The sequence below is a fragment of the Nyctereutes procyonoides genome, unplaced genomic scaffold (genome assembly GCF_905146905.1).
Source record: "Nyctereutes procyonoides isolate TBG_1078 unplaced genomic scaffold, NYPRO_anot_genome, whole genome shotgun sequence".
Taxonomy (NCBI): Eukaryota; Metazoa; Chordata; class Mammalia; order Carnivora; family Canidae; genus Nyctereutes; species Nyctereutes procyonoides.
Genome location: NW_026575131.1, coordinates 22975163 through 22992103, shown reverse-complemented (window position 1 = coordinate 22992103; position 16941 = coordinate 22975163). Strand labels below are relative to the sequence as shown.

The window sequence follows — 16941 nt, the reverse complement described above, 5'->3', positions numbered from 1 at the left end:
TTTTTATGTTTAGGTGGTTCCTATCATGGATGCATCAACTATACAAATGTTATATCTCTTCTTGGATTGACTCCTTTATCATTATGTAATGCCCTTCTTTGTCTTCTGTTAGTCTTTTTCTAAAGTCTCTTTTGTCTGATAGAAATATTGCTATGTTGGCTTTCTTTCCATTTGCCTTTGCATGGAATCCCTTTTCCCATCTCTTCGAGACTGTGGATGTTTTTAGATCTGAAGGGAGTAGGAAGCATATATATATGCATATATATTATATATATATTATATAATATTTAAATATTTCTAGTTGTTATATTTATATTAGTTGTTATAATATTTATATTATATATATTTTTATTAAATATTATATAACAATATTTTTTATACATTTTGCCACTTCATACATTTTAATTGGAGCATTTAGTGTATTTACACTTAAAGTAGTTATTAAAAGGTATATTCTTATTGCCATGTTGTTCATTGTTTTCTGATCATTTTTGTAGTTCTTTTCTTTATTCAGTCTCTTCTGTTGGGATTTGATTTTTTTAAGATTTTATTTTATTATTTATTCATGAAAGACACACAGAGAGAGGCAGAGACACAGGCAGAGGGAGAAGCAGCCTCCCTGCAGGGAGTCTGATGCAGGACTCAATCCCAGGAGCCCAGGATCATGACGTGAGTCAAAGGCAGACGCTCAACCACTGAGCCACCTAGATGCCCGTGTTAAGATCTTAATTTTCACCATTTTATTATAACATGTCTTGGTTTGGATCTCTTTGGATTCTCCTTGTGATTGTGTTTTCTGGACCCACATGTCTGTTTCCCTCCCCAGGTTAGCCCCTTTATCTCTTTCTACTTCTGCTGGGATCCATATGATGCAAATGTAAATATGCCCGATGTTGTACTAGATAGTCTTTTAAACGATTCTCACTTTTTGATTATTTTTTCTTTTTTGGCTTCTGGCTGGGTTATTTCCACTATTCTCTCTACCAGATTACCAACCTGTTCCATGTCATCTAATCTGTGGTTGATTCCCTCTGGGGTATTTTTCAGTTCAGTTATATTGTGACTTCTGTTTGGTACTTTCTTATATTTTCTAGCTCTTTATTGAAGTTTTTACTTTATTATTCCAATTTTCTCTGGAGTAGTATGTTGTATGAGCATCTTTATGGCAATTAGTTTGAACTCCTTATCAGGTAAATTACTTATTAGTTTCATTAGGTATTTGGTGGTGGTGGGGTAGTATCTTATTCTTTTGTTCATAACATATCCTTTGGTCTCATTATTTTTTCTTTTCTTTTCTTTTCTTTTTTTTTTTTTTTTTTTACTTTCTTTGTTGGAACACCTACCTCTCTCAATCTTGAGTCACTTTTCATTGAAGCATCCTCTTTGTAGATTACATGTGCCTGGTGGCTTTGGCTGACCAGCTGGAGCTGAAACAGGTGAAGCCTTGAGGGTTCTGAGGTGTACTGCACTAGGGTCACCCTGGCAAAATAGCTAGATCTGGAGTAGAAATTGACCACAAGGTCACAGGATGCTGTGAACCAGATCAGCTTTTGGCAGGACAGTTGGAACTGGAGTATTCATGGACTGAGGTTCTCAGAGCATATCTCCTACAAGGCTGCCCTGCAGGGATAGCTAGAACTTAAGTGAAAGTGTGCACTCTTTACTTGCCACCCTGGAAGGATGGCTAGAGTGGTGCAGGCCTGACAGGGTCCTGAGGTGCGATGTGCTAGGGCTGTCCTGGCAGGATGACTGGGTTGGGCATAGTCCAAGGGAGACCTGAGGTCACCTTGGTGGAATGGCTGGAGCTGATGTAGGTTTAGGGCATGGCGCTTGCTGAGGTGGCCCTAGCAGGCTGGCTAGAGTGCCTAGACTCTGTTCCCATCTGCACTATTAAGGTAGAGGGTTAGATAAACAGTGGTACCTGGTAGCACCTCAGACCCCAGAGAGAGTTCAAAGAGTTCCCACACTCTGGCTCTACAGTTAGTAGATGGCTTTCCTTCACTTACACTGTAATTGCTTTTTAAATGGCCATCTCTTTGCTGTGCCGTAGAGCAGGCAAGTATTTATATAGGCCCCTCAGTGATATCCCTTCCTAGTTCAGATAATCACATCAGGGCTGGGGTTCCCATTGTTACCCTGTCTCCCTTTGTCCTTGTCCTTTTCTATCATCAGTTGTGACCAAACCATTCAATCAGCACTCCGTTCTACTTCAGAAGGAATGACTCTATACTGAGTTGTAGATTCAGTGTGTCTCTGGGAAGAGGTGAGTTCTGGGACTTCTTAGGCTGAAGGGACTATCTCCTTTGCCCAATTTTAAAAAGTCAGCAGTCAGATTTTTCATCAGTATATTGGCACATTATAAGATTGTGGCAGAAAGTGCAAGTGCTGGACCCTAATAAAGTAGGTCAGATGCTAGCCAGATTCTAAGGCTAGCCTATCTTCCTGCCACCCGAAGACACAGGATTAGTATATGTTATCTGAAGAGCTCTCAAGGAAAAGTAATTCTACAGTTTATCTTTTCTTTTTTCATGATTCCTCATCATACAATTTCTAGTAGTAACTAACTGTGTAAGTTTGGGCAAGTTTAATTTTACTGTGTCCTAAATCCTATCGATCCTATAAAATGGGAATATTCATAAAAACCTGACAGATTGAAAAGAAAAATGGATTTTTGTGTATAAGGGTAGATTATTTGGGGGTCTTGGGAAGGTTCATTAACTGTTTGCTGAATTTAGCATATAAATAGAGTTCCATATGTTTAAATCAACAAATCTGGATGTGAGATAAAGCTAAAAGATCTAGGAGGTTGCTGGGTTTTTTTGGAGAGGCCCAGGCTAAGTCCACAGCCCTTGCTAGGCAGTATCAGGTTTCAGATATAAGAATTGACAGTCTTCTGGTGTTGATCACATGTGCCACAATTAATGCTGACATGACTAATATCCTCACAACTCTCTTGGTATCTTTGCTTTAAATTCTGGAATGCATAGAAAGCTATCTTATCTACTTCCCTACAGGAAAGGTATAGGAATGATAACATTAAAATGCTTCTGCAAGCAAGCTCCATTTTAGGACTAACTTTTGAAGTTGATAAAAAGTATACTTTGAAGCAATAATGGATGAAACGGCAGTTGTGATACCCACTATTTTCCCTAATGGACCACTTATTCCCCCAAAACTAGTTTATACCCTAGAAATGTACTTCAAGGTGAAGCAGTGTCTTTTTAACTTGAGCTTATTTGGTGTACTAGATCAGATGTGTAGGCAAAAGACTGAGACATCCTTTCATGTACCATAAAATTGATTTTTTTAACTCTCTGACAATAGAGGGTCCTATAGTAAAGGTGGCATCATGCATGGCCCTAAATTAAATCCCCCTAGATTTTAAATTATCTTTAATGCTATATATTTAGGTCTTAAGTTTGCCATATAGTTCACATGCCCAAAATTAAATGTAATTTTTAAGTTATTTTACACAACTGCATTTAAAATTTCCAAGCCTGGGGTATTAACATGAAGTTTAAAAGCAATAAAATAATCACAAAAACTTATGTACCATCAGCAGAATGAATTTTTTACTTACTAATAGGACAGTAATAATTCTGGTAAGCATCCCATCAAATTCAAACAAAGCCAACAAATGGGTGTCACCTATTTCCATTCCTTTTGCAAAACTAAAATCAAGTAGATGTAATTGTTACTGCTATAAAGGTTATAGTAATATTTTCCCCCCTCCCAATAATTGTGAAAGGACAGGGGTAATTAGCAGTGCAGAAAAGATGTTTTTGGCATTTCTTAATATATAAAATCTATCCCATATTACAGTAGTATGTGTTTTAATGACATTATGCAATTTAATATCTGGGTCAGTCACTTTTCATCTGTAATATATTTCTGCATGACAGCATCTGAGACTATATGAACACACATCTGCTGCAAAATCATTAAACCAAGAAAAAAGTGATTCAGATTTTACTTACATTTAAAGAAATAAAATGACTAACAAATGAGAAAAGAGCTAAGAATAAATCATTTACATCCTAAAAATACAACATTTCAAGACTTCTAAGAGTTAACAAAATATTTTAATATAATTGACATAAACTGGGTCTCAGAAATTACCCTTGATCTAAACAGAGACTGTTTTATATTTTAAATGTTTATCTTTATGACTACACCTAAGCCATAAAAATCCCAACAGGTTTTATTTCTTTTGTGAATATGTCATGATCAAGCTTTGGTTTATAAAATATTGGAGTTGAGATATACTTCCTTAGCACTCCGTAAGAAGGTGCACAGAAGTTAAAATGTTATTTTATTTCTGCTAACCTGACAATAGAACTTAAAAGGCAAACATTTAAACCCTCTAAAGCAAAAAATACAAATACACACACAGTAACCCCAGTAAGTCTATTCATCAATATTTATAAAATAAATTTTCTTCACCAGTTAGAGTTCATTAATCTACATCTGCAAATAAGTTTTGCCAAAATGTTTTGGTGCTGAGACCCCCCCTTTCAAACCACTTCAATGCAAGGTCTACAGGAAAAGTTCAAAAGAGGAACAGAATAAGGACCTTGTGAACCTGTCCACATTCCTTTGTGAAGGCAGAAAGACATGGAAGACCGGAGTGGAGATCCATTTTGAAGACTCTGCTTTGTTCCTCCAGGGTTTCTTGGAGGTATGGTCCTTGGGATCCAGATCAGATGTGAACTGTTGGCAGCCCATGGCTATAATTCAATGTAATAAAATCATGAAGCGGAGAGGGCTGAGACAGTTAAGTAAATGACACTCCTTAACTCACACTTAGGCAAATGTGATGTTGCTGAAATCCAAGACGGTTTCCCACAAACCAGCCAGGACAGTAATCCAAAATAAGAGACCTCTGCATCCTGGCGCTCCTCCAGGATCAAGCACAACTCTTTTTGCTACCGTGTTACCTAAAACAAATTAAATAAGTGACCGGTCAGTACCTCATCACTACCAAAGACACTTCTTTCTGCTACTGGATTCAGAAGTCCCTGCCTGTGTCATTTGTGCAACATTTAGCAGTTTGTAACCAACCTCACCTAATCACTGTTCAAATCAAATCCTTCTTCACAGTTCTTGCTTCCAGGTTGCAAAGAAAACATGCACAAAGTCTTCCACAACATGGTATTACGTACCTCAACTTGGTATTTTGTAGAGTTATAAAGAGCCCATCGGATTAGGTATATTTGTTGCCCATAGTTAATGCATGCATGCTGAGCATGCTTTCTGGAAGGCATTAAATTTTTTTCAAAAGAATGCTAATTTAGATGAGTGTATGTCAAGATAGAAAATGTTACCTTTGTTACTTTTTAATGCAGTTAACTTTTATTTTATTTTAGGGTGTCTGGTGGCTTGGTTGGTTGAGCGTCTGACTCTTGATTTCAGCTCAGGTTGTGATCCCAGGGTCAATAGATTGAGCCCCATGTCAGACTCTTCACTCACGAAAATCTGCTTGAGATTCTCTTTCCTGCTCCCTATGCCCCTACCCCAACTCACTTGCATGCAAATGCATGCTCTCTCTCTCTCAAATAAATAAATCTTTTTGAAAATTTCAAAAATCAAAAATAGGTTCTTTTAGAAAACTGCCATAATTACTAAAAACAGACATTAAGAAGTTTACTGTTGTTTTCTCTATTTTTTATACTTAAAAGAAAATAAAGTAGCAGTTTCTTTAGTTTTATTTGGTCATGTAGGGTGTAAGGTATTTTATAGGTTAGATAATCTGTATACACTCTAGAGGGGGAAAAAATCCAAAGCTTAAGACTTTAACATATCTACAACATAAAAATACTTGATGACATAGTCATCACTGCTGGCCTTAAGACCCAATCAAGTATTTATTCAAACCTCAGATGTGCTATTAATTGACATATAGACTTTTTTAAAGATTTTTTTAAATTTATTCATTCATGAAAGACACAGATTGAGAGAGACAGACAGACAGACACAGAGACAGAAACACAGGCAGAGGGAGAAGCAGGCTCCATGCCGGGAGCCTGATGCAGGACTCGATCGCGGGACTCCAGGATCACACCCTGAGCTGAAGGCAGGCACTAAACCGCTGAGCCACCCAGGGATCCCCGACATATAGCCTTTATTTTATAGCCTTTATTTTATATATTCTACAATATAGTTGGTTGCTCTTCTGTTTGTACTGGGAATGCTATAGCAAACACAACAAAAACCCTGTTCTCATGAGGTTTATAGAACAAGTAAACTAGCCCTATTCTAGGTCAAGGACCAGATATGTTCAGCTTTGCAGGCCATACAGTCACTGCCACACTACTTAACTCAGCCTTTTTAACATAAGAGGGGCATAAACAATACAGCCTGTAAACTAATGGGCATTGTTTCATTCCAATAAAACTCTGGTGTAGATACTGAAATTGGGATTTCGTGTAATTTTCATGTTATGAAACTTTTTTTTTCTTTTTGAATGTTTAAAATGGATAGCCCATTTTTAGCTCACAGATCACAAAATACAGGCCAAGGGTTGGATTTGGCTTGCAAGCCACAGCTTGGGGACTCCTATTGTAGAAGAAAGAGTTGGACCAACAGGAAAAGAAACATGCCAGAAGTGATAGGTGGTATGGAAAAAGATATATGAGGGCCAGAAGGATAGAACTCAACTGATTTCTAGAGGATCGTCAGATGAGGAGATGCTTAAAGGATGCAAGGGAAACCTGACTACTTAGAAGAACAACTTTGGCCTTTGCCCACCTGAAACACAAAGATGAGACCAGGGATGCATTCCAGACTGTCAACTTAACAGGATTATTTTGGTAGAAGTGATAAAAGGTGTAGTCAAAAGGACTTGTGAGAAACAGGACAAAGGACATGAGAGGATGAGGATTCAAACTCTTGATCTTAAATCCCCAGATGATAGAGTTGGTAATTTTCTGAGCTGGGGAGGACTATCACTGCCTCAGCTTCTTCAGCCGCTAAGTATTAAATTAACACCTGCCCCCCTCAGTTGGGTAAGGAGTACGTGACATGTGATGGCATGGTCCAGGGCTTGCCATGTGGTTAACACTCAGGAGAGGGTGGCTCTTGTCCCCCTCGCTCTTTCTGGGTCTATCATGCATCCACAGTGTTCAGAGCCAAGTACCAACCTGTATCAAGGATGTCATTGTCAATAGCATTTTATTTAAGGCAGCTTACTTCGCATGCCCAGCTCATTTTGGACTTAATCTATATTAAAGTTGAATAATAAGATTCTTTAGGACTTGTTTTACTGCCAAGTTTTCATTTTGCTAATTGTACATGGAAGGGTCAATGTCACTTTGGAATTTGGTGGACACAGGTTGCTAACCTGCCAATACTAGTTCCACTCTCACATGACAGGATACTCTGAGTATTTCAAGCTCTGGCTCTAGGGATTAGGAAAGACAAGACTTCTGGGTAAAGGATACATCTCAGGTGGACCTTAAAAGATAGCTAGAATTTTTAAAAAGGGAACAGATGAAGAAGGCAGCAGTAGGATATGGAAATACATGGTCTACTGGGTGAGTCACACTGATGGCTCATCTCCAGGTGCTTATACTCTGTTACCCATGAGAATCCATTGGTGGTCTCTCACCAAGGAGACACCTGGACAGGGAAATTACCCTGGAAACACAGAGAACAGTATAAATACAAGAACAGAGCAGATGCAGAACCTGGTTAAACGAAAATCAACATAAGAACAATTTTTTGAGAATGGTTTGCTAAGCCCCACCCCAGTCTTACTATACCAGAATATCCTAGGGGTAGTGCTCAAAACAGTGGGTACCAGTTCCCATGATAAGTCTCCTGTGGCCACTGTTACCATTACTAGTAATATTGGGGCATAAGAGGCTACCCCTATGGATCATCCTCATTCTAAGAAACAGGGAAAGTTACCAGTTAGGGGGTGATCTTACCAGTTAGGGGGTGATCTAAGGCAGATACCATAAAGACTGGGTCATCTTAGATCTTGAAGGTGAGGTGTGTTGCAGAGAAAACCTGTCGTTTAAATTAACTCCTATCTCTGTTTTCTAATATGAAATATTGGGAACATGTAGATATTAAATGGAAACTTTGAGGAACCACATGAAAAGAATCAAGTAGAATTCTTTTTTATTTATTTATTTTTTTTTTATTTACGATAGTCACACAGAGAGAGAGAGAGAGAGAGAGAGAGAGAGAGAGGCAGAGACACAGGCAGAGGGAGAAGCAGGCTCCATGCACCGGGAGCCCGATGTGGGATTCAATCCCGGGTCTCCAGGATCGCGCCCTGGGCCAAAGGCAGGCGCCAAACCGCTGCGCCACCCAGGGATCCCTCAAGTAGAATTCTTACAAAAAGTTATTGAAATAAAAATTCTCTAAAGCAGATTTTTTTCAGCTTCAACATTATTTACATTTGGATCCAGATCATTCTTTGCTAAGGGGGGCCCTCCTGTGCATTTTAAGATTTTTAGCAGCGTGTCTGGCCTCTACCCCAAGATGCCTGTATAACTCCCCGCCGTCCCCACCCTGTGGCAACTAAAAATGTCCCCTTGATGGGAACATTACCCACTGAGAACTATTGCTCTAAAGACATAGCTCTTCACCCTTAGATGTTGGAAAAATAACTTCTTGAAATTCAATATGATTTACTTCCACTTCTGAAAAAAAAAAGCAGCCCCAGCCAATGGTTCACTTTGGTCCTAAACAACACTGTGCAGTTGTGAGGAGCTTTAATATGAACTACTCAAATGTAAAGGAAAACTGAGCCAGGATGACAGAGAGTTCTAATTCTCCATGACAACTAGTAGCTGAATACTCTCTGGGGACACTAAAAACTGTAGAGGCAGACTAAACTTATGGCCACCTTTTCAAAACTGGAAAAGACAGGAGGACTGGCTAGGAAACGGTCTCCCCTCATTGTCATATCTTCATCTAAGTCTGTTAATATCTCAACTGCTCACTCTTTTCATATTTGCATTTAAATGGAAAATAAAATTCTGACATAGGTGGCTTACTGCAGGATTATCTTCTTTTTTTCAGCTTTTCCATGTTTTCATGTTGCTGGCAATGAACTGTTTAAGGAAAATGAAAATTCTTTTGTTAATATAGTTAATACCCCATCTAGGGCTGCAATGGTTTTACCTCTGTAGGACCTCTGTTGCATTTGTGGTATAAGGTTGGTGTCTATTTTAAGAAAAAGACACAGCTTCTTAGGGTACTAAGCTCTTCCCAGAAGCCAGTCACACCTCCACAAATGAATTTATTCTATGTTCATAAGATCTATAAAAGACATAAAATGTTTTATGCAGTTCAAGTCACAATGACTTGGATTAATAAAGGAAGCAGTTTTACTACTTCGAGATTATTCTCAAGTGGCCTATCACTAAAAAAAAAAATAAAATAAATAAGGAAAAGGAAAAGAAAAAAAAGCAGCTAAGTATCATTATGGCTTAGGGAACTGTATTGTGTTTCTACAACTTTTAGAAGTGCCAAATGAAATGTCACTACCGTTGAGGATTTGGCTAGAGCAAACTTATATTCCCAGCACACAGAGCCGAAATGCCCCTAAAGGTTTGCTTCCTGCAAATGCTCTTCGTTACTGCACATAAATAGAGAGGGAGCTGCTCCAGCAAGAGACTACTTAGACACATTCTTTTCCGGAACACAGTTGGCTTATGTTCATGGTCTTGTTTTATATTTATATCTAACAATCAATACAAGTATAATCTTCCAAATGTTATTTCTTAGTCTACAACAAATTGGATAAAAGGAAATTTTTATCATTGATGGATGTAGGACCCCAGTTCATTGGCAGCTCCAAGATTTTTATTCAGGAAAGAGATAGGGGGAAAAAAGGCTGAAAGGGGCCAATAGGGAAAGGAGAGCAGAATTGCTTTAAAGCAGAGTTTGCTTAGCAAGCACACTTGGGTTTACACAGATTGGAAGTTAATTTGGAGTAGCTTAGAAGCAGAGCTGATAGAAATGATAGTAGTGTTAACCTCCTTCCTCCATGAACAAAGGAGGAATTCCACAAGCTTCCAGTGCTCTGGGTATAAAAGCATGCAGTAGGCACACCTTAGAGATTCTGGAGGTTTGGGTCCAGACCACCCTGGTAAAGCAAGCAATGCCATAAAGGAAATATCACAATAAAATGAATATCACAATAAAGCACGCCAAATTAATTCTTTGTTTCCCAGTACATATAATAGTAATGTTTACACTGTACTGTAGTCTGTTAAATGTTCAATAGCATTTTGTCTAGAAAACAAAACAAAACAAAACAAAAAAACAATGTATGTGTCCTTATTTAAAAATACTTTATCTTAAAAAATACCTTGTTTAAAAAAAAAAAGCTAACCATCACCTGAGCTTCCAGCCCGTCATCATCTTTTTCCTGGTAGAGGGTCTTGCCTCGATGTTGACAGCTGCTGACTGATCAGGATGGCAGTTGCTGCAGGCTGGGGTGGCTGTGGCAATTTCTTTTAACAAGACCATCTAGCCTGCCAAACTGGCTGACTCTTGCTTTCATGAACAATTTCTCTCTAGCATGCCATGCTGTTGATAGCATTTTACTCACAGAACTTCTTTCAAAGTGGGAGGCAATCCTCTCCAATCCTGCTGCTGCTTATCAACTAGGTTGATGGAATATTCTAAATCATTGGTTGTCATGTCAATGATCTTCATAGCATCTGCAACCTAGAGTAAATGCCATCTCAAGAAACCACTTTCTTTGCTCATCCATGAGAAGCACCTCCTCATCTATTATGGTTTCGCATGTGAGTGTAGACATTCAGTGCCATGTTCAGGTTCCGCTTCTAATTCTAGTTCTGTTATTTCCACCACATCTCCAGTTACTTCCTCCACTAAAGCCTTGAACCCCTCAAAGTTATCCTTAAGTATTGAAAACAACTTCTTCCAAACTCCTATTAGCTTTGACCTCTTCCCATTGTTCTTAATGGCATCTAGAATGCCCAGATCCATCACAGGGATCATTAGCTCCATGACAGCTATAGCCTTACAAAATTCACTATTTAAATAATAAGAATTGAAAGTCAAAATGACATCCATTCTGCAGCCCATGGATCAAGGAATCATGTTAGCAGGCATAAAAACGTTAATCAACATTTGTCTCCATCAGAGCCCTTGGGTGACTAGATGCATTGTCACTGGGTGGTGATATTTTGAAAGGACTCCCTTTACAAGCAGTAAGTCTCAACAGTGGGTCTTAAATATTTAGTAAACCAAGTTGTAATCAGATATATTGTCATCTAGGCTTTGTTTGTTGCATTTCTAGAGACAGAGTAGATTTAGTCTAATTCTTAAGGACTCTAGGATTTCCGAATGAGCACTGTCTGCAGCCTAAGACCAACAGGTGCATGAGCCCCTACAAGAGTCAGCCTTTGAAGCTTTGATGCCAGGCACTGACTTCTCTCTAGTTATGAAAGTCACAGAGGGTGTCTTCTTCCAATAGAAGGCGTTTTGTCTAAAATGAAAATCTGCTGTTTGGAGTAACCAACTTCTTTATCTTAGCTAGAACTTCTAGATAACCTGCTGCAGTTTCCATATCAGCATTTGCACTTTATGGACATAGCTTCTCTGTTAAACCCCATGAACCAACATCTGCTAGATTCATACTTTTCTTTTGAGAAAAGAATTAGGGCCATGCGCAGGATCAGGTTCTGGTTTAAGGGAATGTTATGGCTGGACTGATCTTTTATCCAGATCACTAAAACTTTCTCCATATGGGCTTTAATGCTGTCTCCCTTTCTTATCATTTGTGTGCTCACAGGAGTACTTTTTAAAAATTTCCTTCATGGGTTCTTCCTTTGTATTCACAGGTTAATCATTTGGTGCAAGAGGCCAGGATTTGGTCTATCTTGACTTTTGACAAGGCATCCTGACTAAGCTTAATCATTTCTATCTTTTGACTTAAAGTGAGAAATGTGATTCTTTCTTTCCCTGGAACACTTAGAGGGCCAAGTAGGTTTATTAACTGGCCTAATTTCAATATTGTTGTTGTCTTGGGGAATAAGGAGGCTTAAGGAGAGGAAGAGAGGCAGGGGAACAGAACACATACATTTGCAGACTGTTTGCTCTCTTACAGGGCTGGCACACTAAAATTATAACAGTACCCTAAACATCACTGATAACCATTAACAAATAATTAAAAAGGTTTTAAATATTCCAAGAATTACCAAAATGTGACACAGAGACACTAAGTAAGCCGATGCAAAGGATGCCAATAGACTTGCTTGACTCAGGTTGCCACAAACCTTCAGGTTAGAAAAAAAAAAATAGCCTGTACAAAGCACAATAAAATGAGATATTCTTCACCAGGTCATTAATCCTAGTCATCTTTAAACTACTTACAAAAAGTTTACAACTAATGTGAAATAGTTTTGAGTTTGAAATTATGATTTCTAACTAGCTAAGGAATTAGCTGACTTACTCTACTACTGACAAATTTGAGGTCAGCTCAAATTTACATTTGCAGTTTTTTATAAAATGTTCTCATTTGTTCTAAATGTAATTTTTTTATTATATTATAATGACCTTGTTTATTACTTTCCATTTGAAAGTTATTGAGTCTATCAAAGTCACTGCAAACATGGTCCCTGACTTCACAGGCCTCTTCCCAGGGAGAAAGCTCTAGGATACGAAGCACCTCAGGACACCCTTCTGTGTAAAGCAGAAGCAGAGTAAATGCTCAGAGATACAGGAGACCTGAATCCACTCGGTGAAGGACTCCAAAGACATAATGGCTCCAGAGGAAAGAAAGGAGGGAGGCCCATTCCATGAAGAACACCTTTCTTGGCAACCACTAAGGCACATGGGAAGAGCTACCAAGAGAAGGCTGAAACAGGGAAAAAAAAAAAAAAAAGAATGAAGGGAGGTGACTTGCCTGGTTATTTATAAAGAGCCAGATAGGCAAAGCTAGTGGAGCAAAACAAACTTGGTTAGAAGATCTCCATTCACAAAAGTGATTGTGGTCAGCGTGTGGAGAATGGCCTGAAGAGGGCCATGGTGAATGTGAGGCAGCCACTTAGTCCTCCAGGGGAGACCCAGTGGGGATGGGACCCCTGGCGTCAGGATGCTGACACACGGCTCAAGGAGGGAGTTGGGAAGGACAATCCCAAAACGCAGTAATAGACTGGACGTGGGGAGGTAAGGTAGAGAGATTTCTGGCTCAATAACCGGAAGGACAGAGGTGTCCTTCTGAGACCGGGAGACCTGGACAGAAGATCTCTGGGGGAGGCAACTCCTGATTTTGGATGACTCTGAATTTGGGACCCCAACTACTAAAACTCCTCACAGGAAGGGAACATCCCTCCTTCAGCGAATCCTCTGCGTGTGGCATCTGTCGACACGCTGGCCTGTCGACGCTGAGCCCTTTATTTGAAATTGGGCCCTCGAAGGAGCTGCGATGCATTCGGTGCCCTGCCTAAAACCACAAGTGCATCCCCCCAGACCACACCACTCTGAAAAATCGGACATAACGGGTGCCACTTAGGAAATGGGCTGTTCAAAGGGCCAGAGTAATAGCATGGCACTGCCCGAGCAGGTTTACGGGCAGAAAATAGCGTCGCGGTGCTGGGATACAATGAAGAGGGAACCCCGCTTAGGTAATCCTCTGTGGAGGTTGTAAGGGAGAATTGTGTTCATCTATACTTGCCTTTGTAGTTTTGACTTTATTGCCACTGCTACAGGACCAACCTGAGTAATCTGGTAGCACCTTGCAATCCTCTCCTTCCAAGCAAGGATTCATGTGACACCACCATTTCTGAATCACGATGGAAGCTGTAAAACAAAGGCCAAATAATGTTTGTGATACCATTTCTTCCACCAACTAGGGACAACATAAAGCTCATATACGGATCGATATATTGACTTCAAAGATTGTTAATGAGAACTATTTCACTGTAAGTAAATTTAAAGAATGCCTTCAGCCATACACTCTAGAAAACAGTAAGACGCCAAGCTTTGCAGCATGCCTGGGTACGACTTTGGCACTGCTACTTTTTTTTTTCCCCAATGACCTTCACCTAGTTATTTAACTCCTCTTGGCCTCAGTTTGTTTATCTGCAAAATGAGGATAAAAACAGAACCTCACCACAATTGTCAAGACGATAAAGCTAATCCATATTAAAATCTTGGCTAACCAGGGGCCAATCACTAGGTTGTCAGAAAATGTTAGCTATTGGTGTGGTCATCATTTTGTAGGCTCCAATGGTGGATGCTGGCACTGCAAAGTTGTTATGTTTGATGCTCTTTGTTGCCAAGGGCACAGAGTAAAAGTAGTAAACATTTCCATCACAGAGGTGTTCATCTCTCCATCCCATTCCAACCAAGTGGTGAGTAAACCCTTGAACTCACCAACTGGAAGCCAAATGAGGTGGAAGAGCGTGGCACTCCCTCACAGGCTCGCATTTTAGACTCGTGATCTCACCTGTGAATTCCCTTTCCTCCTTACCCCATGATCTCTGCTGCCACCGGCCTATAAGATGAGGAAACAGAAAATTCTCTGGGTTTGGAGGCAGATGAAGAGAAGTTAAGGGAACTATCAACTTGGCTGGGTATTCCTACACAGGACAAAAGGGACTGTGATTTATTGTTTATGGTGAGCCCAGCCAGTGGACTGGTACAGGTCAGAGATCTGAGGCTGCACGTAGGGTGTATGGATTAAGGGGAAAGGGTCATTGGGCCCTGTTTTTCTGGTGAAACAGCAGCACTTTGGTATAAAAAAAAAAAAAATATGCCCATGAATTTGACTCAAAATACCCTTGCCTGGGAAGTCTGAAACTCAATTTCAAGCAACTCTTGAGAATTCCTAATAGCTGTTTTCTTGAGGGTCAGGCACCCTGCTAAATGTATTTCCTGCATTTTATAGAGAAGGAAAAACTGAGGCCCTTTGACAGAGGCATTCTTTCTAATTCTAGAGCCCCTTCATCTGCCATTAAATTAATCTCTCTCCCTCACACCAGAGATCTGTAGTAGAAACAACCAGAGGTAGAGAGGCAGTGACAAAAGTAGGAAACATAGCAAGCTCGCATTAAAAACTCTTCTCCTATCAGGCATATGCAATACCGCATGATTAGGGCACCGGACCATTTCACTCTCAGCAGAAGTGGCTAGACATTGTGTCTATTCCACATGAAAACCACCATTTCTGATTCTGGTCAAATACTGTGCTACTACCCAATTACAGTCCCGTCAAAACCACTAATATATAAATGAAGAATTGTGATCTAGAAGAACCGTAAGCTATTTAAGTCAGAAGGTGCCAACACTGAGCAAGGAATATAGCTAAATGGGTTATTTATTTTGTCAGAGAGTGCCACTGAGCTTTAGTGGATGGCTGGAGACAGTGCGGTGAAGTCTGAGAAAGCCATATTCTTTTCAGTCACAAATATTTTAAACAAATTCACCTTAAAACTGTATGGAGCTTTGTTATTTTTAAAGCCCTTTTACATACTGTTCCTCTTTCAATTATCCCAACCACCTTCAGAATCAGGAAGGGGTGGCAGATGGCCAGAAAGGAAAACAACTGTAAAAGAGAGTGAGTAAAATGGGGGAGGAAGTACTAGAATCTAGACTTCCTCCTCTGTCTCTACAAGTCTTTCTACTGTACCACAACTTATAATAATAGTTTAGATTAACATACGCTACTTAGAGTTTGACCAGATTCAAAGTTCTGACCAGTCATTCATTATCTTCTGAATACCTTAGGCTGATCCCAAGTAGATATAAAGACAAATAAGAGATGGTTCCCAGCCCTCGATTTAAAATTCCATCTGCAGGATTGCAAAAGTTATATAAATGTTGACAGAGCTTAGTTATATTTACACAGCGTTACAGCTGAATTTAAAATACTTTTTTTTTTTTAATCTTTAAAATAGTTCTCTTAGGCAGATTCTCTGCCACTCAGCAGTGGGAACCTATGTACTCCTGACAGGGGCTGGGGCTACATGGAAGATTCTGCAGAAGCGCAGGAAGACCCATGTGGCTCAGTGAGGGGTCAGCAAAGCAGCACAAGACACCCTGCTGAGCAAGGTGATCCGAGAAGCAAGCTTCAGGGGCTCTCAAGGCCAACTCCAGATTAGACTTGATTCCCCAAGCAGCAGGGAGCCATGGAAAGCTTCTGCACAAGGGCGTACCATAAACCAGGGGAACCTGTGTGCCTAGAACAGCTGGTCTGGCAGGTGATAATAAACAGTTGGGGGCAGAAAAGCGTCTGAAAGAGACCACTTAAAATATTAAGGTGAGAAATCTGGGAATAAATTCCCTACACAGGAAATAATCTGATTCATTCTATGTCAGCTTCTCAGTAGAGAAATGCAAGTCCTTACTGGCTTCATGGGGTCCCAAGATAATTCTGATGCCAAATCTCGAAAAAGGAGCTTGAGAGGGAAAAAAAGATGGATTCAGGCATTTGTCACAGAAAACTATGCCAATTCTTAACTACAGAAAAATAAAATGTTTTCACAGTATTTTGTTTAAGGTTTTAAATTTATTTAAGCAAAAGAAGAAAGCACGTATGATCAAGCTCTTGTGAAATTATCATTTTTCTTTCATTTAACTGGGAAATATGGAGTGATTCTTCTGAAGACAGATACGATAGGTTCCTTAAAAGAGTAACCTGCCCTGAAATGTAAAATATTTCTATTTGCCAAAAAAAAAATCATTTTCATATCTAGTGAAGAATGACACTGGAAAGGTCTCTCCAAGTGTTAGAAACTTACTTCCTTAACAGCAAATGTTCTATCAGAAAAGAAAGTCTTAATGAGAGCCACCATAGTAGCCACAATAAAAGTTTCAAATTCCTTTATGCATTAAAGACTGACTAAGGACCTTGCAGCTAAGGTGAGCAGGTGAGAACCAATCGAGGGTTTCACCCACCAGTGCATAAGGTGATTAAATAGCCCCGGAGTTCAAGCTTCGAGTGCCTAC

The 16941-nt window shown here is 39.6% G+C and overlaps 1 protein-coding gene across 3 annotated transcripts in view; it reads right to left on the bottom strand.

Moving 5' to 3' along the window:
- Positions 1-4033: 4033 nt before the first annotated feature.
- Positions 4034-16941, bottom strand: part of TAFA4 (TAFA chemokine like family member 4) — a 164568-nt gene continuing 151660 nt past the window's right edge. For 2 of the 3 annotated variants that reach the window (XM_055344023.1, XM_055344024.1), the window contains exons 5-6: positions 13708-13791; positions 4034-4937 (exon numbers count right to left, since the gene is read on the bottom strand). In XM_055344023.1, coding sequence (XP_055199998.1) covers positions 4804-4937; positions 13708-13791 — 218 coding nt within the window. In that variant the 3' untranslated portion in view covers positions 4034-4803. Of the gene's footprint in view, positions 4938-13666; positions 13792-16941 lie in introns of all 3 variants that reach the window. The other variant, XM_055344025.1, reaches the window with a different exon arrangement.